The sequence below is a fragment of the Perognathus longimembris genome, chromosome 5, assembly GCF_023159225.1.
Source record: "Perognathus longimembris pacificus isolate PPM17 chromosome 5, ASM2315922v1, whole genome shotgun sequence".
Taxonomy (NCBI): domain Eukaryota; kingdom Metazoa; phylum Chordata; class Mammalia; order Rodentia; family Heteromyidae; genus Perognathus; species Perognathus longimembris.
This window is the reverse complement of record NC_063165.1, coordinates 26,116,089-26,140,865: the sequence shown is the minus strand read 5'-3', so window position 1 is coordinate 26,140,865 and position 24,777 is coordinate 26,116,089. Positions and strand designations below refer to the sequence as shown.

The window sequence follows — 24,777 nt, the reverse complement described above, 5'->3', positions numbered from 1 at the left end:
TAAATTCATCTCTCCCTCACCAAAATATTGTCAGATATCAAGTAAAATCAAGATTGTGTATCACAGAGCATTGGGTTTTACCAGACAGAAACAAAACTACCATAGTTATTAAATCCACACATTGCTTATGAAATGAAGGTTGTGAAATTTTCCATAAAAACAGAGGCTGGGTTTCTAGAACTTTGTCAGATGTTGATGTATAAAATGGATTGTTTCTGAAGAGATATTTTACATCATTTGACCTCATTCTGAACTTTAAGTTGAATTACTCTTTCATGAAACCTGGAAACCTGATGACTTAAGTGTTGTTATTAGGAAGGGAGAACTACACTGGGCACAATTGAGGAATTTGAAGTAGACAAATATTATTATCCATTTCTTTTCATAGATATTTTATATCATGTAAACTAAAGTTTAAATACTTTAAGGTGTTTTATGTGCTTTAACCTGAACTTTATAGTTCATATTTTGTTGTATGTAATAATTAAAATTGTAGTTAAATGAAGCATGTGTTTAGCATATGCAAAGCCTGGAACCCAATATCAAGCCCCCCACCCCAAATGCACACAATTTGCAGTATAATGCATAGTGTTCCCTTGCTGTGTAATGTATAGTGTTCCCTTGGAAATAGGCTATACCACTGATTAAGACCATAATGATCATTTCTATAAGGATGCTTTGCAATGAAATCATTGGTAGCAATGTAAATGTCTTTCTTTCATTAAATGCAGGAATTATAGAAAAAAAAAGGAAAAAAAACCTCTTACTATAGCAGCAAATAACCACATCAGAGAAGCACAATGATAATTAACAGGTTATTGTAATTAATGTTAAAACATCAATGCATATGCTACTTTTCTCTGCAGAGAAGAGAGAGTATCATCAAAAGAAGAAATATTTCAGCTGTTCCCACCAAAATGTTTCCCTTTCTTGCCATTTCAACTCTTCCCATGGAACATATATTTAGCCATCTAAATTCTGACAGATTAGGAATTGAGCCTTCTTGACAACATAAGCAATATCAGTGATTTTTATGAATGATTAAAAAATTAGGAAACTTTCTTTGATAGTACTAAATAGCACATTTGGTCTCAATCAATAAAAAGGTATGATTTTAAGAAATCATACCCCACCAAACAGAAAGATTAAATGATATTTGAAATTCAACACTAGACAAACTACACAGAGATTCTCAGTAACAATAAATACTGTTCACTAAAGATGTGCAGATTTTCACATACTTAAATGGAGTGTGCTATTTCAATGACTATACTTAGAAGGTCACAAGGCAATATTTGCAGATGAAAAACAATGTCAAAGGAAAAATTTATGAGCTAATGGAAATGCTTTCTTTTTGTTGTTATTGTTGAGTTTATTATGATTTGGTAACAATAAAGAGCTTAGTAATCGGCAGATGATTGCTTCACACTTCCTACAAAGCTTTATTTTTCTCCTTTGGCATAGGCCATAGCCCCATTTTCCACTGAGGGGAGGGGAAAAAACCATCAAAGATATGTTAAAATATTTGCACAGTCTTTTTATGGTGTTAGTTGTATCAGGCACATGTCCAGAATGACAAATTCGTGACTAGAAGGGTAATGGAAACCATCCTGAGATGCATGCAAAATTCTAGGAGATTCCTGCCAGATAGTGAGGTCCGCATGAAAAGTAAGTGGATGGTGAATCAGAGGGGAGCAATGCATTCCAGAGCACTGCTGTCAGTGTCATGTATCCATGGCTGGATTCTGCAGTCCTTAATGAAATTCCCTGTTCCCTCAGTCATGAAGACATCATGCCCACGCTCTTCTCTGGGACTTCTTCCATAGATGCCATAGGGCCATAGTTTCCAAAGCATACTCACACATCCCCAGCTTGATTAGGACAAGTTTGGGAGCCTTTGGGAGAGGATTATGAATGCTTTAGGATGAATTTACATAAGATTACAAATAAGAATCAATGTGAAATTTGAATCCTTGGAAATGATATCTTAGTTAAAGTAACATTGTGTCCAGCATCTCTATTTCTGGTAGAAAATTACAGAATTGTATAGCCTTCTAAGCAAGCTCTGGAAAGCGATTTGCCAGTAAAAGCACTCAAGTTTTCCCTTAGCATTGTTATCCACTTGAGTCTACTGAACATACCTACAGTTAGCAGCAAGTGAGTATATACTTATAAAAGAGCTTGGTCATAATATTGGTAACTAGGCTTTAGAGGCTGAATTTAAGAGAGGAATCTGTGAGTGAATTATGTGATACATTGCTGATTGAAAATAATTCAGAAAAGTACATACACATATGTCCTTTAAAAAGAGGGGAAAATCTTGTATGCGTGTATATCTACATTTCATTTAATGAAAGCAAGGAAAATCATTTTATCTACTCATGTTCCTTCTAGGGTTTCTGGTATGAGGGTCAATAATATGAATGTGAGGAGACCCAAGGAAGAAAGTGAGAAATTTAGAAGAGAAAAACATGGACATACATGTGTATGGGACCGTATGTATGTCGGAGAAAATAAGAGAAACATATGAGAGAGGAAGAGAGAGATTGAGAGAGGAAATTAATATATGTGCTTGAGAGACCAAGGTAGAAGACCTCTCCTACCACTGACCTATATCACAATTACAAAGAGAAAGAGATTAATTTCAGTAGTAACTTTTCCTTGGTTACTTAAGGGCTCAAAAAATAAGAGTAATGGTAATCTTTGAAAGGACAGAAATATGTATAAGACAAACAGAAAAGCAAAAATAAAAATAAAAATAAAAATCTAGGATCTGTGTCAGGTTTCTTAGCTGGGCAAAGCCCTATAATTCCTCAGGACTTCCTTTCCTTAGATTCAAATGGCAATGCTGTCTGACCTGACCCTGCTTAGATTCCAATGATCCACTGCTCATGATTGTGTTTTCCAGATGATGATCACTGATACAAAATGAAATATTTCAGATTTAAGGAATATGTTACATTTAAAATGAAAAAATTCACACTGAGGTGTGAAGCAGCATGGATAATTGATATGCAAGCTTTGAATTCTTCTGTCATATTTGGCCTATGTCTAATTTAATTCATTTTTGTTCGTAAAGATTAGCCATGCATGGTATTCTCAATAGTGGCTTATAGTAGCATTGGTCATACAATGAAAACTGGGTGATTTTTTAATATTGTTTGGGTAGATAATTAGAGGGTTGGGGTGAAAAAAAATTTAAATCCAGAAAGTCCTGGTAAGTTGTAAATAAAAAAAAACAGACAGAAATGGATATTTGTAAGTAGGATAGAACATTCTGCAACATCAATAAGAGTATTAAAATTAATCAACCCAACCTAAACATATTTATGTACTATAGAGATGGTGACCATTTTCAGTCACAGGAACCAGAGGAAATTTATGAACAGAATAAGAAATTTAGTCTCTGAGTGAGACTCAGAACAATTCCATGAACACCTGCTCATCTATCGAATGTGACTTTTTAGTTCACTGATACATCTCAGCATTTATTTTATAACCGACTTTGAAAATTCCTTTATTGTATCAATTACTATACAAATTAGATAACCTCTCTTACTTTTAAAAATGTTTCCTAAAAATCTCCAGCAAAATTTGGCAATATAAACATTAATTTTTTTTTTTACATTACTGGGTACTGATTCTAGGGTCTCACATGGGCTAGGTAAACATTCTATCACTGAGCTGTACCTCAGATCTTTATATATATATATATATATATATATATATATATATATTTTTTTTTTTTTTTTATTTATTTTGAGATGAGTCTCAGTAAATTGTCTAGGCTGTCCTCGAGAAAACCAAGTTTCTTTTTAATTAAATAATTATACAAACATACTGTGTACAGAAGTTTGCAATGTCAGATGTCATATTTCTTCATTTATAGCCCTCTTGATTGTTTCTTTTGTCATTTACTTCTTGTGGCTATAAGTTGAAACCTTGTACAAATATATTGTGACTCCCTAAAATAAGTGGAAATGTTTTGGGAAAAGATAAGTTGTAGACATTGAAAATTTCCCCAGGGAATTCTTGTGCAACCCTCACTGAAGAACCACACAAAACATTGAAATAGATATATCAAGGGTCAGGGTTGATCTGTATCAGCAAATAATCTCTTCAGTGATTCTTTATTGTTTCTTATAGCTTGCAGAAGAAAACATCTAAAAGAACAGCATGAAGAAAATCTACTTCAGAATTTGTTCCTAGATAATATTGCATTATCTTTGAAAGAGACTACACAAATTATGGACAACAATTCTATATGGTCTAAGGAATTTATAGATATTCTTTATCCCCTTCTGGTTAAGAGATAAAAGTTAGTCTTCCTGGCTTTTCCTTATTGTTGTATTTATCAACAATATAAGGTTTCACAAACAGTTGTCTGTGTCCAACATGTTCTGAATTTTTTGGCAACAAAGATAGCCACAAAAAGTCTTGCAAAGGACTGATGAGAGGCGAAATATGTCATTTTTCTTTTGGATGTAGCCTGATACACTGAAGATTAGCTTTCATATTTTTTTAAACCACAGGCATGTGTTTAAAGCTCATTTCCATGCCAGCTTTTCTTGAGCTGTATCAGGTGTTACTTAGCATCCTCATTATCATTAGGACCCTATTTATGTTTGCTAGGCTGAACAGATTCTTCTGTAAAGTTCCAGACAAAGCTTGTGTTCATATCACATAGAAATGAGTGAAGAGTTACCAATGTCAGGGGTCTCATTCCTACTAAATAATTTCTAATATATTTTACCTTAATGGAGATTGATTATGTAGACCAAATGAACATTAAAAGTATGCTTGTACCTTAGTAGCATTGAAGGAAATTTTAATATTTTGAGAGCTTTTAATGATTCATGCTTCCAGGTTCCTTGTTTCCCGTGTGGATATTATGTCCCTAATTATGTTTTCATGGACAAGTAATGGACGCAGATTAGCTCTCCCTTCATTTGGATGATCTATTTTTCTGAATCGTAAAGCTGTCACTGCACAACCTAGAAACCTCTTTAAAGATGCATGTTTGGCCACATTTGTTATCCAACAGATGTCTGGATAGTTAGAATCTCTGGAGAGTATTGTAAACTTGTGGTTTCAGTTACAATAAGTGATCCAAACTTTTTTCCCCCTGCTTAGGTCTTGTTCTTTGCAGTTCTGGGGGAAAATCTGTAGAAGAAATTACGGAGAGTATTTTATTTCACTCTCCCCCACTCCTTTCCTCCTTTATTCTTTGCCTCTGCGCTTTTGAACTTGAGTTTGCTGAATTGGTAAGCGTTGTCTAAATTCTTTATGGTGGCCTCATGATCCCCGATCCCCAGATCCTATCATAGGAGAGGAGATCAGTCACTTGAATGTTCATTTTTGACTCTGGTAAATTGTTTCCATGATCAAAAAGCACCGATTCTGTGGTTGATACTTTATGTTTATCTAAAAGCTCAATTTCCAAATGGCTGATTCAGCTTTATGCCTTTGTGTCTTCTAATTTACCTTTTGGCTGGGTTGTGCACCAGTCTCAGAAAGTGGATATCATTATTGGTGAAGGCTAAAGATTCTGTGCATAGAGAAGGCTGTAGTTTGGGAAGGAGAGAGGTTTGGAGAGGGTAATACTCTAGGTGACTTACTGTGAGGGCCTGGGAAAACAAGGGAAGTGGGAAACTCCTGGCGATGAATGGTTTGCTACCTGCAATGTTTTGCCTCGGGTGTGCAGGTGCTTTGCTTCTGACAATCACATGGTAAATTATGGTCTACTAAAAACATCAGGTTTGTTAGGTTTTAAATTTCTATTCTTCTTATAAACATGAGCTTGAAGACAATTTTTTACAAGTTCAGACAGTTTTCACCTCGTTATTTCTGACAGTACTACCGTGTGAAATTATAAATGAATTCTAAATATGCCTCAAGAAAATACCTTTAACTAGAAGAGCCATACAATGCTGCTATACCTAGTTTCTTATATCATTATATGAATGTGCGAGAGATATAATCACGAGAGCATTTGTGATTGAAATGTCATCTTAAATTAATGTTTAGTCTGGTATATAAGAAGAATGCACTTAATTTTCATGATAATAAGAAGACTTATCACCTGCATTTCACATAATAAATATGAAGATCAGTTATCAGAGAAAAATATTGTAATACACGGGAAAAGTGGTCATTTATACCTACCATACAGAAAGCACTTAGATATTAGTGACACATTAAAAATTGATCAAAAACAGGGCTGGGGATATAGCCTAGTGGCAAGAGTGCCTGCCTCGGATACACGAGGCTCTAGGTTTGATTCCCCAGCACCACATATACAGAAAACGGCCAGAAGTGGCGCTGTGGCTCAAGTGGCAGAGTGCTAGCCTTGAGCGGGAAGAAGCCAGGGACAGTGCTCAGGCCCTGAGTCCAGGGCCCAGGACTGGCCAAAAAAAAAAAAAAATTGATCAAAAATAAAACAGAGGGAAAAATGACAATCCCAGATTGCTGTGTTTCATTAGTAAAACAAATGCAAATGGCAAGAGTTTGATATTTTAAATGTATAAGATAATCATAAACAAAGCCAGGAACATTAAATATAGACTTTCTGTGCAAATGAATCCACCACAATTAAATGTTAAGCCCAATAATACAAATGATTGGATTCAGCAATTATTTCAGACAGTTTCAACAATACATAAATATTAATATTCATATAAGTAACATATTTAACTAGTACATATGTGTATGCATATGTGTATCAACATTATGTGTATCTACAGAGAATTGGCATATTGTGCAATAGATGTTCTGAAGCCTTCCAAAATTTGAGCAACAGTAATAGTTTTCCATGAGCATATTGCTGGCATAATGATTTACAGGTCAATATGAATAGTAGTACATGTTTGTAGATCTGAAATACAGGTTGTCTGCTGATAAGAAGGTTATATAGACATTTCACTTTCTAAATATTATTTATCTTGTTTAAGGCTTTTTATAGTGTTGTGAGACTTTCAAAATTGTTCAAGGAACAATAAAATATATTAATGGGCTTATACATTTTTATTTGATCTTTACTTGAAATTTCAGTTTCTATAAAGAACAGCTCTTGCGTGTACTTTTTTCCCCCTCCTAAGTAGTAAGGTGCTGTGCTTGCATAGATCTTATTTAGAAATTTCTCCTATTTTCTTTTACTTTTCATCAACAATATATTACTTATTGTATAGTTATTTCTTTTATCTCCAGCAGTAAAATTAATTGAAAGGACATCAACTTAAGGAGTAGTCATTCATATTGTCAAAAGATTGGACTTTCTTAGAAGTAGGACATATTTTCATTAGAAAATGACTGACAAATAGTCTGCAAAACTTAGCTCTGCAGGAGTATAAATTCTTTAGTTGCCTAATTTATTTCTTATTTTACCTACCTTGATGTAGACAATTTTTTTTTATTTTGTTCTGATTATTCTCCATTTAATCCATTGGTATCTCCACTGCTTTTCATTTATAATCAAATCTCATGTATATAATTCTCACATTCTCCTTTGTCCCCTCTGTGGGGTTCTCCTTGTGTTTCTAGAAAGTTATTCACATGCCATTGTTATTCACGTGCTGTGGCTTCTTGGTGTACTCAAACTGAGATCTCTTCTGTTTTTCTTTGTATTATTTGTATAGCATTTCCTTCACTAATTGCCTTTTGGGCTTGGAGGTGGGTTCATCTTTTTTGTGGTTTTTGATGCTCATGTGGAATGGCCTAGGCCATTTCTTCTGCTGTAGGGTACCTATATCATAACTCTGAGGAGTGATAGAGAGTACACCAGAATTCCCTCACACAACTTTTGCTGCTCTTGAGGTTTCCATATGAACTTCAGGATCTTTTCCTGAAACAGAAGCTAGGGAGGGAGAAATTGCTAGACGTTTTATGCTTTGTTCTACCTGAGTGCCATTCTGTTTCCTTATTTCAATAACTTTTTGAACAATATAAGTCTGTGAAGTCATGTCCTCCTAATATGAAAACAAAGATATCATTTTATGACTATTTGGAGAGTTATTCCCTATAAATGATGCTCTCACATACTGTCAGTGATTCAATCTGAATGAAGTATCCCCTCCAAAATTTTTAAGTCCACATTGGGAGACTATATACTTGGAGGAGAGTTAGTTATATCTAAAATACACATAGGAAAACCTGTCACTTGATACACTATATACTGTTATACCATTGCTACTTTCCTGAAGACAGTATGTGATCATTTACTATGCTTCAGAGAGAAGTCAAATTGGTATCCTTATTTCACAGTGTCACTAATAAAGTAATTTTGCTAATTTTGTTACCAATTCAATTATATGCAGGTGTTTCTAAGTAGGGCAAAAAGGAATATAAAAATAATTAGCTATTTTGTGAATTGATTAGTGAGAGGATATTTACTTGGGCCAACCTAAGATGAGTTGTATTAGACTACAGATACTGCCATAACATTATGTCTTTTGGTGCTTCATCCACCACTTACTAAGTGCGTGCGTCCTCTTATTTTCATCTTCTCAACAATTAGGTGGATATTATCAGAGCATATTATGGAGTATTACATGGGCATTTCACCTAAAGCTCTTAGCACAGTGCCTGCCATACTCAACACCATAAGACAGTGTTAAGTAGCATCATTTATTTTCCTCTCTACTAAAAATGTCACACACTAAGCAATAAAACTGAAACTGCTAATATAAAGAAAAGAAACATGGGTGGTTTCATATAGCCAATGGAAATGTTTCAGGAAATGCTATGAATTAGCAAGTTTGAGTTGAGCATATAAGTTTGAGTTGAGTTGAGAGGAAGAACATGCCTAAATAGGAGCAAAACTTAAGCAGAGCAAATGGGGTCTGTTCTGGAAAAAAAAAAAAAAGTGAAATCTTGTATATATGCAGATCACCTAAGACTGAGAGTTTATCAATTTGATCTCTCTTTGTTTCTGGAAAGAATTGGCTGACACTTCAATGTCCTGATCTACCCTTACTGAGTTTCTTTTTTTTTTTTTGGCCAGTCCTGGGCCTTGGACTCAGGGCCTGAGCACTGTCCCTGGCTTCTTCCTGCTCAAGGCTAGCACTCTGCCACTTGAGCCACAGCGCTGCTTCTGGCCGTTTTCTGTATATGTGGTGCTGGGGAATCGAACCTAGGGCCTCGTGTATCCGAGGCAGGCACTCTTGCCACTAGGCTATATCCCCAGCCCCCTTACTGAGTTTCTTAACTAGAAGAACCACAGGTCTGCTTTTCAGTTGGAATTTATTAGTAGAGTCTTTTGATTATGATTCCTCTTTTTAAGTGTGTGCATACTTATTCCTGTTTTAGTATTTAGAAATAATAATGCCTTATAATTAAGACATTTAATATATTGCTTACCTCTAAGAAGCTAAATCACAATGCTTTGTTAAAAATACCTTTTCATACCATAAATGAAATTAATTTTTATGGTTTACATTGGAGTAGTATATAGACATGGAAACAGAAATTGGAATGAATTTAAAATGGAGAGTGACTTCTGTTGTTCAGGTTGGGGAATTTGAGGTTATCTTAAGTAATGCAATGTTTCTCTATAGCAAAGGCTAACATGATTTTAAAGGAGTCGTATAACTTTGAAAAAAGCAACAACAAATGAAACAAACCCTTTAGGGACTGCGTTTCTTCAAAAATGAAAGCATAGTCAAACCACATGATGATTATAGCAATATTCATGACTTTCAGTGGTGACATTCTATAGATTGATGCAGTCTTCAAGTGTAGAAATAGTGAGTCATACAGAAGATGAGACGTTTTAATAATGAAAAAAATATTTATGTAGTCAGCAGATTGTCAGGAAAGGTGGTTTAGATTATAAGAGTGCCCCAATGGAGAATATGTCAGGTTGCAAATTATTCTAACCACAAAATCATTTAAAAATGAGTAAAGCAAACTTGAGTGACTTGATATAACCCCAGTCCTTTTTTCTCCACCTCATTCTCTTTTGTCCTCCTCGGCCTCTTTTAAAATGGAGGGGGGGGGGGGGGGATGGGAAAACCTGCTGATTCTGCATCTAAATATAATTTCAGTGATCTTCCTTGAGAAGAAAATACTGGAAGGGGTATCCTTTTGATATTAAAGAAATATTGGATTTTCCAAGTACAACAAGTCTATGCAGTATATGAACGGTTATTTACAATTCTGTGGTGGTAATTCTTGGTCTATTTCTCTCTCTCTCTCTCTCTCTCTCTCTCTCTCTCTCTCACACACACACACACACACACACATTTGATGTATATATCATTTTAGTCCAGAATTATAATTTACATAACTTGGCAAAGTATTAATTGAAGCACTGCCTAAAATCCCCCAGAAAATTGGCTATGTCTATTTTCTCCCAAAATTAATTTATTCTTATATACTTATTTACTCATAATCTAAGGAAATGAAAACAGTAGCAAAGAATATATATTATAAAAATAGCACTATTGTCTACAGAGATTGTGTGCATACTGAGTTGGTTGGCTTTCTAAAATCATGGGTAGAATTTGCTTTCAGAATAGATTGCTCTCCTAAAGATTTGGTATCTGTTCCCCTTATACATTGTAGGAGAACAAAGTATTTGTTGAGTGCATTATGTAACATGTTCTTTTTTTTCTGTTTGTTTTCATTGTCATCTTTTCTAGGTCTACAGCATCAAGACAAGAACAAGGAATCATCATGGTACTAAACCACAGTGTGAGAAGTCTAAATTCAGATTGCAATCTGAATCCAAGGCCCACTGGGAAAAGATGCTTTTGGGATTTTCCATTCTGCAATGAGACATGAGAAATGGAAAGAGAAGTGTCAGGCAGTTGACTTTGTTTGTGATCCTTTTCTGGACAAAGCAGAGTGGGTCTGAGTCATTGAAGAAAACTATTTTTGTTTGTGTTATTCTCTCATCTGAGCCTTTGTCAACTGTGCATCCCTTTCTTTTTTACTTTCTAGCTTTTATCAGTACCAGGGTTCATTTTTGTTTTATTTTAATCTTATTTTATTATTTTTTTTAATTTTTGAAGAAACCACATTGTCAGGAAATGATGAACCACAAATGAAAACACTCATTCTTTCAGGAATATAATTTTGTACATGTATGGTCATCTATTTTTATAGTAATACAGGAAGTTCGGTTTAGCATTGAGGAGCTATTTTCAAGGGATGTATTTTTGTTTTAATATTGTAAAAATTGTTGAGTTCTGTTTAAAGAACTTGCTCTCAGAGAAGCACTGGCAAAACCATTCAAAATACTCATCTTTAAAATGTCTATGATAGGCTGATGTCTATGCTTTCTAGGTTACCTCAAGTGTTTGAGATATTATCAATTTTTTTTTTTTACCAAAGTAGCTATACCATAGAAAGCCAATGCAGTATTGTTTTTACATTCAATCTCAGAGAAAATTAAATTTCATGCTAGCTCATAGAGTTTTGAGTTATATGTATAGATTTGAAAGAGAGCTTGTGTTTTTAGGGTCACAGTAAGGCAAAGGTTTTTCAATATTTTCATTTCTTCCAAAGAATACTTAGAGGTTGAGTAAGGGAAAAACTTGCAAAAAACTTTGAATCATATGGAAAGGTTACCTAAAGTATCTTTCTAGTCCATTCAACTTTGATAGAACCTAAGATTATATATAACTACTGTAGTAGGAATCAAATTGTACTTCTCAGTACTGCCTGTGAGTGCCAGTGATTTGTTTCTTCTTTTCTAATTATTCATTCATAGTGATTTCAAAGTTATATTTCCAGTGATTTTGTTGTTGTTGTTGTTCCTGGAGAGAGTTTGAAGGAATAATACATGGAACTCTTTTAAACCCAAAGCTCTGGCTCTTTCATATAATGTAACTCATCATTTTAACTGAAAAATAATATATTCTATAGGTATTGTTTTAAACAAAATTGTGTAAAGCATTTCTGGTTTAAAGGTAGTTCAACTTGCTTTAACCCACTTAAAAATTAGGGTAAAATAAAATTTATGTTTGGATTTAAGTTTATACTACCATTAATGAAATGAGGCTAAATTTGAAAATGTCTTGTCTCTAGGGATGGGCCATATATAAATGGTTGAGTAATATAGATAATTTTATTTCTTCCTTCTTTCTTCATTCATAGGAAATAGAACCATAGCAATGCACATAATGTATCAATGCCTACAATTTTCACAACATTGCAAGATTATTCAGATAGAATTCTTACAGATGAATTTAAAATATTTCCCTTGATTATATTTTATATAGTATTATTTTCCTGGTACATCCTGCAAGTTGTTGTAAACCTCTACACTCTCTTCTATTCTTACCTCTATTCTTATCTTACTTTGTTTCCCCTTAACTACATTCTCTTTAACACACTGTATCTGCATTTTTACCAGTCAGAAAGCCAAACTTAAGTAATTATCCTCACAAACCATATGACCTGATATTTCTAGGGAATCAGTTACTTAAATTCTGCACATTTTGATGCATATTTTGATTGGCTACAATTCGTCTGCTTGTAATTTCCCCCAAATATGTAGAGCACAGAGATGGATGAATCTGTACAATTTATTTTGTCTTGAGTTCTCCTGATCTTCAGTAGTTGTTATGGGTGACTCAACTGGAGATTACTTGCCTCTACTTCTGTTGGAATCCATTGGCTTTTCTTTCTGTGTCTTTAGAACTGTTTCTTGCTTGAACAGATATCATTCAATTGGTTTTTCCCAATGAAAAAAAGAGAGGAAATATAAAATCTTTGCTTCTTTCCTTATACACCACTAAATTGAATTGAAATTGAAACACTCAGGAAAATTAGATGGCTTCACCCAGAATTTAGACTTTTTTTTTACACTATGTAGACAAAATATTTCTTGGCTCTGGAGGCCAAAAGTGAATTGTATGTAAGCATAATAATCTCAATAGTATCAATCCTCTTGCTCTGGTTTTCTAACATAAAAACTATGATGTTGGAACTAGAAGATTCCCAACTGCTTTTTTTGAATGCTATCATCTGCCTCTTTGTTATGTGTTGATTGGCAATTCTGGGAGACAAATCCAGGCTCTTTGCATGCCAATCCAGGGCTCTACCTAATTGAGCCACATCCTCAGACATAGCACCCACGTCTCCATCTTATGTAGAACCACTGTAACTTACACTACCTTTAAAATGAACTTTATTCATGCTAACTAAAAGATCTCTGAACTAGATGCTAGAAAAATCTCATTTACCCAAAATCTGTATTGTGCTTTCACCTTAATTCGTCAGGAGAAGGAACATAGTAATGTTGGCAAATTAGGATCATAGTAGCATCTGTGATCCTTCATTCGTAAATTGAAAAGAACTTACAACTTTTTTGAAACCAGCATATTTTCTTATAAAGGTTAGCTAGCCTTTCTTAACTTTCTTCTCTAATCTTTCTTTTATCCCAATGTTATATCATGTAAAAGTAAAATGGCCCCCATTATTCTAAAGTATGCAAAATGAGGACCAGTTGAAGGATTCATTTATTTTAATAGTATTAAAATGTCATATTATACCAATAGTATTTTACCATTTCTTTTGACTGCTTGCATAATGTGAGAGAAAAACTAGTGTTTGAATTTACTAACTTAATGTTTCATTTGGAATTTAAAATGACAGTCAGAAACTATGTTTTAAGAAATTACATTTTATCCCTTACTGAGTGTATAACTGTTACATAGTAGGAACAGTGACATAACGTGGTGAAGAAAGAACAAATATTAGAGTTTAAAGCAGGGAATGATCAAGGAAGCAGAAAGAATTAATGGAAAGGTGCTTGATCATTGGACAAGTCTGAGTTTTAACTTAAGTCACACGTTAATATCATTTGTTTTACTTCATTCTTTATCCTATGAAAAAAAATGTGATAATACTAGCAAACAGGCAGACTGAGAAAATTGTAAATTATATGGAATACTTGACTCAGATGCTCAGTAAATATAATTGTCCATCAAATAAGTAGGTCCTTAAATGGAGTTGCTAAATGTCCCCTCTTCACTTTGCACTTGCCTTTCTGCCACAGCCTAGTATATGAATGAATGCATTTCTCTAAGACATGATTGCACAAGATTTCTTTTCTACTTCAACTGTAGAGTATAAATTTTTCAGTTAACTGACATTTTGTGTGCCAACTCTGAAGGAAAATTAGTTTGTCAGTGGCATGTAGGCTCAAGAGTTTTTTTTTTTTAAAACATAACATTTTAATCATCCCAAACCCTTATTATTTCTGCCTCCAAAATTGAGAAAGCAATGCTATCGCATTACCAAAGTGTATATACTTCTTAGTTACATTTTGGTCTTCCTTCCTTGGCATCTGAAATAAGAATATTTCATTTGAAGCTACATCCCCCCTTACCCTCTGCTGTTTTCTTTACTTGCCTTGGAGAAAAAGTTGCAAAATATGGTGGGAAAAAGTGTTTTCTGTACAAAAGGAGGGGTTGTGGAAGTGCACCCTTTCCCACCTCAGTCAGCAGATTTATTCATCTTGAGGGGAAAAAAATGAAACAACTTTATTGGAAGCACATGTTGACACTGTCAATTATTGAAGATTGAAGGAGATCACTGAATCATTGAAGTTACAAAGGGGTACCAGTGGCAGTTAGAATTCCTGTGAAGAATCAGCTTCACAAGCTGACAAAAGACAGTACACAATTTATGAGACAAAATGGAAATCAGTCTGTTAAATGTAAAGTATAGGACACTAATGACAAGTTTTCTTTTTTCTTCCTTGATGATTAACAAGATATATCTTTCAGATATGGTAAGTTTTTTTCCGAGAGAGAAACAACAGCGTATTTTATAAAACAAAAACAAAAACAAAAACAAAAAAACAGTTAAAAGATGGAGGGAACCCTTTATAGACATTATTACAGAACTATAATGATTGCTAAAATGGTTTAAAAATTAAATCTTCCAGTCCAAAATATATATGTTGCAAAATGAAACATGAACTATAAATGTTATTGTTCTGGTGGTAGGGACAGGAAACTGTCAGTTTCAATACCTTCAAAATTTATGTCACCTTGATAACTGGGTGATGATGATTTGTCACAGAACAGATTTCTAGAATTTCACTGTTATTTTTTTTTCCAGTGCTTTCTGGGAAATTCAGAACTAAGAGAAAGTTATGATTGTGAAAACATCCTAGTTATATTTACATTTTTTATCTTTTTCAGAAATCTTTGTTTATGATTTCAGATAATCAAAGTAATGTTCTCTCAAAATTCCAATCAGCTTGACTTGATCCAATAAATTTATCGAAATGTCCTTTTCTCAATTCCAGGAAATTCCAATAGATTTAAACACAGTGATTTACCAGTTTAATTAAGTTAACTGACTTTGACAATGTCTGCTAAATTGTGGACTCCTAACTTTGATTAAAAGAATATTCTTTCACAGGGCTGGAAGTATGGCCCTGAAGTAGCCAAAGGCTATGAGTTCAAGTTTCAGTAGTGACCAACAAAACAGAATAATTCTTCTAGAATACAAGATTCTTCATCAGAATTTTTTGGATATTTTAAGATTTGAACTTTCAAATGATATGTCTTGAGATGTACATTTTTTCTACATGATGACTAGAGCAAAAATGAATGATTATTTACACACTTGATTTTATTAAGATATTTACTTTGTTGTACATCATGATTTGCAAATATTCCATATTCCATACATTTTGAGAGATTCACAATATAGGGAAATTTTTCATATGATTTATTTACAACATTTTAAAGTGCATATACTTAAAGATGAAATATGGTTTTAATCTATTTTCATCATATAAACCTAGGTAAGGTGAAATTCTTCATAAAAAATATATAATATGCTAAACTATATTTTTCACTTCTATTAGGTAAACTGAAAGCTAATAATAAAACTACCTTACACCATTGAAAAATGAAATGACAGATTTGTTAATTCTATGAGGAGTTGTACTTTAATTTTACATTTGAGAAAGAGAAATTAATCTTAGTTATGATATTCTTAAACAAAAGTATATATGATTCATAAAACTTTTGGCTTTGTATTATAAAATCGTATTTTTTGTGTTCTTGTTGGGTTGGGAAATAGACATTTTAAATTCTATTCACTCTTCAAATGCGAGACACATAATTGTGTCAATGATATAAAATGATGAAAGACTTTGTAATAAAAACATGTCATTACCTTCAATTTGTTCAATAAATAATTTAATGTGAATTTGATGTTTATGCTTTGATATAGCAATTTGGTTTACACTTCTTGAGAGTTATCCATACTCTTTTTGTTTCTCCTTTATTCAATTAAGAACTTGTAAATATCTTTCAAAATAACATCTTGTATTTTAAATTTTTGAGGTTAATTTCTAGAGCCAAGACATTTGTTTCAGTTTGGAGTGTATTATAAAACAAATAGTTATAACACAACAGCAAGTGAAATTGATCTTAATTATATAGCAGCAAGATTCTTGATAATTTTTTTTTTTTGCCAGTCCTGGGCCTTGTACTCAGGTCCTGAGCACTGTCCCTGGCTTCTTTTTTACTCAAGGCTAGCACTCTGCCACTTGAGCCATAGTGCCACTTCTGGCTGTTTTCTATATATGTGGTGATGTGGAATTGAACCTAGGGCTTTCATGTATGGGAGGCAAGCACTCTTGCCACTAGGCCATATTCCCAGCCCTCTTGATAATTTTTTTAGAACATTGTTTTTAAGGTAGTTATTTGACCCATTGGGAAAGATATATATATTTTTTTTACATTTGTTGACACAGAATTTTCTTTAGAAACACGACAGGACATGTATTAAAAATGCTTTGCTAAAATTTATTAACATTGAAGAAATTTCCCTAAAAATGGTGCTTCAGCTTTTTAGGAAGGTAGACATGAGTTTTGCCCCATTGCCCTCTATTAAGTGTACCTTTAATATGAAAATGCAAATGTTTGAAAAGCAGTACTCACTTAAGTATGCTTCCAATGTTAGAGTTGATATACTTAGTCAAAGTAATTACAACAGCCTGCCATATTTAGAGCAGTGTATGAAGATTTTTAAGGCTGCTAAGAAATGTTACCACAAATACCATGGCTTAAGTAACACATGCATATGTGTTCAGGGTTCTGTTGATCAGAAAAGTGACATGAGTTTCCTCTTGATGAGCTACAAAGTATAGGCTACATTCTGTACAGAGGAGCCAAGGGAGAATGTTTCCTTGTTGGTTCCTCTGTAGCCAGCCCTTCACATTCATGATCCAGGCCTTCCTTCCTTCAAAGCAAGCAACAACAATGTGAGGTAGTTCTCACATGGTGTCTCTTGTCCTCTTTTTCCCCTCCTTCTTACCTATTTGTCCCCTGGAATGTTTGGATTCTAACTATATAATTCAGAATGTCTCTCCCCAGTTCTAGAATCCTTATGTTAGTTAATTAAGCAAAGGTTCTGAGCAAGGCAACATGAATGCCTTTAACGGCTTCTACAGCCAATTTAAATTTATATATATGTGTGTGTGTGTGTGTGTGTGTGTGTGTGTGTGTGTATGTGTGTGTATGTATGTATGTATACACCCACACATAATCCAGGAAGATTTATGATTCACTGGTGGAACAAGCACAACATAGTGTTTGTGTGGATTTTTTTTGGTGGGAGGCCCACTTTGGTAATAATTCTATAAGGAGAAAACATTTCATGTAGTTATTACAGTGGCTTGGACTCCACGGGGTTATGTAGTGTTTGTGTAAGACAAGTACTCAGTGGGGTGGAGAGCAGGTCATCCAGTGCAGATTCTTCTGAGCTGAAGTGTGTTTTCTCCAGGGACAACCAACTACTATTTAATTGTTATGCTTCCTTTTTTGGGAACATATGCCCATCTCATGATGTCCTAAGTCTTCAAGCATCTCTTTGACCTGCCCATACACATTAGACTACTTAGTGATACATGACCACATTGCTGTGGTAAAGCTTTCCCGTTTCTGTCCAGATTGAATTATTCCATCTGTTATCAGTTAAACAGTGGAAAAACTGTTAGGGAAAAGCAAACATGTTTTGATAGATTTAATGTGCAAAGTAGGTAACCATTTTGGGCCTTGTTGATGATCAATAAATGAGCTTCAAGACTTTGTTGGAAACACCTAAAACACAACTGTTTTACTTTCCATACCAAGTTTGGCTACGGCTGAATGAAGAACACCAGCATTGATCTTTGCTTTGCACTTGTACATGATACTATTTGCAGAAAGCCAAAAATAGCAACAGTGGATTTAATATCTTGCCAAAACTACAAAATCTGTTCCTCTTTAAGCATAAAACTCTAGCATTTCTTGTGGATATTGGAAAAAATAGAGGAAAATATAGCCTTAACCTTTTTCTGCTGAACATTTTCTATGCTTTTCAAATGAGTTATATGTGGCTTTGTGGAGGTTTGTATTTCCAAAATAAGACACCTACATCAGAAGATTATCCAGTATTACAATTTTTCTTTCAAAAATCACTTCTGATAACTGATGTGGTAAATAAATGAAGTAATATGCATATCCATCAATATGTGGCAATAGCATAATTAGGAATCCTATCTACCTCGAACATATATATATATATATATTCACTATATATCTGAATTTAGTTTAAGACTTTTAAGACAAAGATTAATGGCAATTAAGAAAGTTGCATATTAGTAGCTTAAAGACAAGACTGAGTAAATATTCCATGTTTCCTATCTCCCTAATTAATTTTTAAAGAATTATATATATGTATATATATATACATATATATGTATATATATATACATGTATATATATATATACATATATATATATATATATTTTTTTTTTTTTGGCCAGTCCTAGGCCGTGAACTCAGGGCCTGAGCACTGTCCCTGGCTTCTTTTTGCTGAAGACTAGCACTCTGCCACTTGAGCCACAGCGCCACTTCTGGCCATTTTCTGTATATGTGGTGCTGAGGAATCGAACCCAGGGCCTCATATATACGAGGAAAGCACTCTTGCCACTAGGCCATATTCCCAGCCCCAAAGAATTACATTTAACCTATCGAGTAGTATCTGTTTTCCTTCTCTTAAAACACTGGTGCTTTCTTCTAAGTGTTACCTGAGACGGAGATGGACTACTTTCTCTATACCCAGTTAATGACGACTCTTGTGATCAGCATACATGCACACACACACAGTCATACCACATACACTCACACATACCACACACACACATACACACACACATACACACGCACATGTATTGAAGAAGATTTTGTGAACTTTACCAAGAAAATAGCTTTCTACAGTGACTACTTTAGCAAGCATTTCCATGGGGGATTTTGAACAAACACAAGGCTGTTTGGAAATACTTGGTGTATGTAAATATGCAAAATATGTTCAACAGTGCTAACAGCTGCAGGGTGTACTCCCTTATCCTGGAGCAGAATATTTTGATGGCAGTCTTGGTTATATCTATTTTTTTCTCATCTTTGATTTACATCTCCCCTTTCATCTTTTACAAAAAATTCATATTTAACAATTTCCCCTTTCTCTCCCTCACATAAACATAGACACAGACAGACAGACAGACAGACAGACAGACACACACACACACACACACACACACACACACACACACCCCTATGTTGTTTCCAAGAGTGTCATGTCAGTAGATCCCACTGGAAAAGGTGGGAGTGGCCTTTGAGGAATGTTTCTGAATTAGATGATGTTGTAAAGGCTGCTCTTTGGGGAACTTGCTTAGACTCGTTCTGACACCAGCCTCACACATGGCCCAGACACTCCTCAGGCCAGATTCCATTAAGGCTTGTCATGCAAGTGGTGAGAAAATCCTGGAGTGGCGTTCCAGCTGTGACAGTCAGTCCCAGAGATCACAAAACAATTTTAATTGTCACTGTTTTATCAGGTTACTTATTAGGATACTTATCCAGTTATGAAAATAAGCATATGATGTTTCCTCAGACCCATAAAAGGAAAAAAAGGACCAAATAAATTTAAAAAACAGTATTTTTATACAGGATTTGAAAGATTGAAGGTTTGAAGAGAAAAAAATGACAGATGTGAAGAAAGGCCCAGGAACAAGTTCTATGGTAATTTGTTGATGTGATTTAGGGCCAAAGTTTTGGGGTTTGTCAGTGACTAATGAAATTTAAACTGCTGTAGGAAAACTGAATCTTCTATTTAGAGACATAATGAAATGTAAACAGTTATTTTAAGTCCTTCGTTTGCCATAACTGTTACACTCCATTATCTCAATTCTTTTTGGAAGTGAATATAGAAAAGGAGATTTGAGTTTTGACAGTACTACTGAAGAACTATCCATACTTGTATTCTCTAAGTCTCAGTGTCATCATTGGTAAAATGGACGTTTTAAAGGCAACTACTTCACAGAGTTACAGGGATTAAACAGAGCATGGGTTCACTTCCTACTAAGTAGGTACTATTGTTTCTCTTAATTATCTCACTTGTTAGTAACTGTGAAAACCATCACTGAAGCATTTGCCAAAGGTACTCAAGTGTGAGTGACAGAATTCAAACCCAGATTTACCAAACAAGAGTCTCAAGAGTTCTAATCTACTTTCTAAAGTTTATGCTATTGTCACATTGAAGTATGGGCATACATTACTTGTCACATTGAAATCTGGGCAAATTTTAATAGTTTCTCAGTAAATTAAAATACATGAAAAACTAAAATAATTGAAATGGCAAGAGGAACTATTATGGCCAGAAGAGGAACTGTGAGGCAGTAAGAAAGACTTATGTGACTTTTGGAAATAAAGTGACAGGCTCTAGAATTGCAGATCATTGTCTTCAGTTTGGACATTCACAATCAATTCATTTAGTATATACTGGTCTCAATGATTATGGTCAATTTTCTACCAAGCAATATATATAATTTCTTACATAATAATATGTCACATTTAAGATTGTTAATCCCTATTCTTGTTAAGTGATGAATGCTCTTGCCAAAAATAAAAATTGTACTTTAATCTGCATTCTATTTTTATATATTAAAGGAAATATTTTTGAAATATCCTAATTTCTCATAAAATTATTTAACACCCCCACAAATATCTTTTTTTTTTTTTTTTGGCTAGTCCTGGGCCATGGACTTAGGGCCTGAGCACTGTCCCTGGCTTCTTTTTGCTCAAGGCTAGCACTCTGCCACTTGAGCCACAGCGCCACTTCTGGTCGTTTTCTATATATGTGGTGATGGGGAATTGAACCCAGGGCTTCAGTCCCCCCCTCCCAAATATCTTAACTCACAGCTTTCAAAAAGCCAAGAACAGGTGACTATAACATGTCATCCATTTCCCAGCTGTTTGAAAGGAGATAATATCCTTATTATTATGGAATAAATACTAAGGTCTATAAAATTGGTAGATATGTGGATTTAATGTTCCAATACTAGACTTCCCTAGAAGTATAGGATTTTGTTTATTGATAAATATTGGCCCTGTAACCAGGAGCTTCACAAAAAACCCCTCATTGACTATTAAGCCTAACTCAGAGGAGTTCCTGTGCTCCTTTATTATAGATAATAAAATTGAGTTGCAGAGATTTTTAAATCAGAGGTATGAGGGAAATTAGCTGCTTGCTTATTATAGTTTCTAAGCTCATCTGCACTCCCAGATTATACCAAGATACTTGTCCCTTTTTAAAAACATGAGTTGTTTAAAAATCTAGACTAATTTCTGCATTACCCAATAAGCCCAATAGAGGACTTCAGTCTCTTAAACATGTATCAGAGGATTCCTGAATGAAAATAACATGGTTAAATTAACATTGGAAAAAATAACATGTTTATAGAACTGATATCTTTCGATACCTTGGAGGTTTCTCTGCAAACCTGAAACTTTCGTTTTACTAGGTCCTATGTTTTATACATGGTACTTCAGTGGGTCATTCCTGGATGCTAATAGAAGGGCTGTATGCGGGAACTGGTTTGTGAATGCATTTATAATATCTGCTGCCTACCACTTACAAGTACTTCAAACAGCAAATTCACTAGTATAAAAATTGCATTCTAAGTTTTAAAAATACTTTGGGACACAGGAGGGAAACAGAAGGGGAAACCAAAAGGTTTGGGAATGAATTTTACATAGACAAACAAGGAAAAAGATTGTGAGATGACTCAAAACTGAAGAATTTATGTTCAAATAACCTAAAGCTAAGAACAGTAAGGAATGAATTGCCTTTTGGGTGAAGCAGTCTTGTTTTCTTGAGAATAAAACTATATGATATTTCTGACTATGCATGACTATAAACCAGAAGTATTGTCACATGTTTAGAGTAATGAAATCTTAATAATGAAGCATTACTGAAAAAAATGTGCCCTAGATTATCTGAAAAAAAATGTTTTTTTTGACTTAGTTGTGTTACTAGCAACCCTGTGCCCCTGAAAAAATGACTGAATCTCTTGTGTTCTTTTACCTATGAAGTAGGGAGCTAGATATTATCTGGAAATTATTCTACCTTTGAAATTTCTGACTCTCTATATTTTTTGTTTAAATCTAATACCATATCTTATTTAAGCATTAGGATTAATATTTTCAAGGAGCTCGAATAGTTTGGAAAGAACAATCAAATTGGACAAGATTATTTGACAACTTCTTTAGCTACGAATGGAAAGCCAAGCTCTAAAAACTCAATAATGACAATGTGCAGAGAGCAACAAATAAAATTCCAAAGAATCCCGTTACAACAAATGCCGTTGGTATTTATGTAATCTGAAGAGGAAAAAATAAAAGCAAGGAAGACATGATTCCCTTAGGGATTTGACATCCTGGAATTTGTATTTATAACACAGTTTATCCTTGAAGGAGCCAATATTCAAACCTGTGTGTAATTTAGAATTTCTGCTCATCCCATGTGTCCCATATGCTGGTTTGAATTACTCAGTGTTGGAAAATAGAAATGTAGGGGGAAAAACCGTTTACAGCATTCCTATTACTAATTATGTGCAGCACTGTACAATGTTACAGATACATCAGTGGAGACATACTCTATTATCCAGGCTCTGCCCTTACACAGTTAGACCTGCCCAATTTGAAAAAGAAAATAAAAACCCCAGAATGTGTCCAGCTTAGTCTTATATTGCCTTCTGTAGTTTCTACTGGAAAACTTATACTTGGATACATTTCATTATTATTTCTATGCCTTTGCTAACTACTTCATTTTCTTATGTCCCAATTATCATTTAATTACTGACAATCTTTCACACTTCCATCAGGAAAAAAAATCATCATGATAATTCAAACATTTACCACCTATTTATGATGCCATCTGGTGAATGGGTCAAAAGTTTTCTTCTAAAAACATCATTGGTCTCTCCGCCCGAGGATTCTAAGTGTTTGGAGTTTTCCATCATGTTCTCTTCTAACAATAGCATTGCCATAACATAGGTAACTACCTTTGATTCCCTCAATCCTTGTGAAATAGCCTAAGGGTTCCTTGTCTTCATTCTTATACATAGATAGCACATCCTACTGTGCCCCTCGCTGGGCAGGGGACTTTGCTCATTACTGCTGCTCTGAAAAGATCAACCTTGTTTGATTGCATCACAGATGGAGGAACTGTTTGATCAGGACTGATTTTCTTTTTTCCCTAAGCCTTCCAGTGTCCCAGAAGTATCACAGGAGGATTGACTCTTGGCACTGGCAGGAAAGTATGAGAGAAATAAGATGATTCCTCCTCCTGTTTTGTTTTGGACACCAATTCTGGGAACAGCTGTGTCCCACATAAACTTTGACTCCTTTGGGGTCTCAGAGCCTCTTGCACGCACATCTACTCTGAGGTGTGTGGGAATCTGTGCTCCCTGAGACATGGCTTCTTGTATTTTTCCGATGGGTGGTGGTGGTTTCCTCATACTGCTAGGGACTGGTCTGCTTCATGGTCTTCTTAGCTTTTCTGACATAGTGTGCCTATTTCCTGTGATGACTTTGCCTTTGGAAAACATTTGTACACTTGCCTCTAATGTGGGATATTTAATGTGGTTTAGTGGAGGGGTCCCAGAAAACAATGCCTCAAGGAATGATTGTGGCATAGCATCATGTACATGTTAGAGCAGGAAAGCAGGAATGACCTGCTTTAAGGCAGAGAGGGGAATGTAAGCAATCCCTGGTATGCAGTAGCATCACAGTCAGCTGGGTTATCAAGGCTGTAGGAAACTAAGTAACCTGCCACAGCTGCTGTAATGACAATGACTACAAGTCTCCTAGGAATTGGGAAAATGTATTTGAGACAATGATAGTAAAGGAATTCCCAGGGAGAGAGAGGGGACAAAACCAGTGCAAAACGTTAACTCTCCGCCCAAATCACAGGTAGAGAAACAGAGTACTTCCTGGCAGTTTCAAATGATATGTTACATACATTGTATATAATTGTCAAGAATGGCTGAAAATTAGGCTTAACTGGGGAATTTGGAAGTAAACTAGTCAGATAACTGCTAAGTTTATTCTGTTAATTTAATGGATTAGTAAGAAAGCAACAATTTTCTTAGACATTGGCAGGAACATGGGTGATCTCAGCTAAGACTAGTAACCCTGGACTCCTATCATCTATTCATAATCCATATAGCATTTCTTTGTTTCTAGACCTCAGACAAGTCAGATTCTATTACTGTGCTGGACTCTGGGACATCAGGGAATAAACCACTATTTAAATTTTGGGAGAAGGAATTACAAGAGCTTACTCATATTAATTTGTTTGAATCTACATATCACATACATGAATTTATTTTAAACATGGTAAGCTAAGGAAGTGGACTATAAAATTAGGTTGTTAGATCTTATGAATATAGAATTTAATGTTCTGATTTGATCATCTGG

At 34.5% G+C, this 24,777-nt stretch overlaps 1 protein-coding gene across 3 annotated transcripts in view; it reads left to right on the top strand.

Annotated features, from left to right (window-relative positions):
- Vgll3 (vestigial like family member 3) overlaps nt 1-16,187 on the top strand; it is a 40,263-nt gene extending 24,076 nt beyond the window's left edge. For all 3 annotated transcript variants that reach the window (XM_048346442.1, XM_048346440.1, XM_048346439.1), the window contains exon 4: nt 10,638-16,187. In XM_048346442.1, the coding sequence (XP_048202399.1) occupies nt 10,638-10,681 (44 nt within the window). In that variant the 3' untranslated portion in view covers nt 10,682-16,187. The remainder of the gene's footprint in view (nt 1-10,637) is intronic.
- The last annotated feature ends 8,590 nt before the right edge of the window (nt 16,188-24,777 follow it).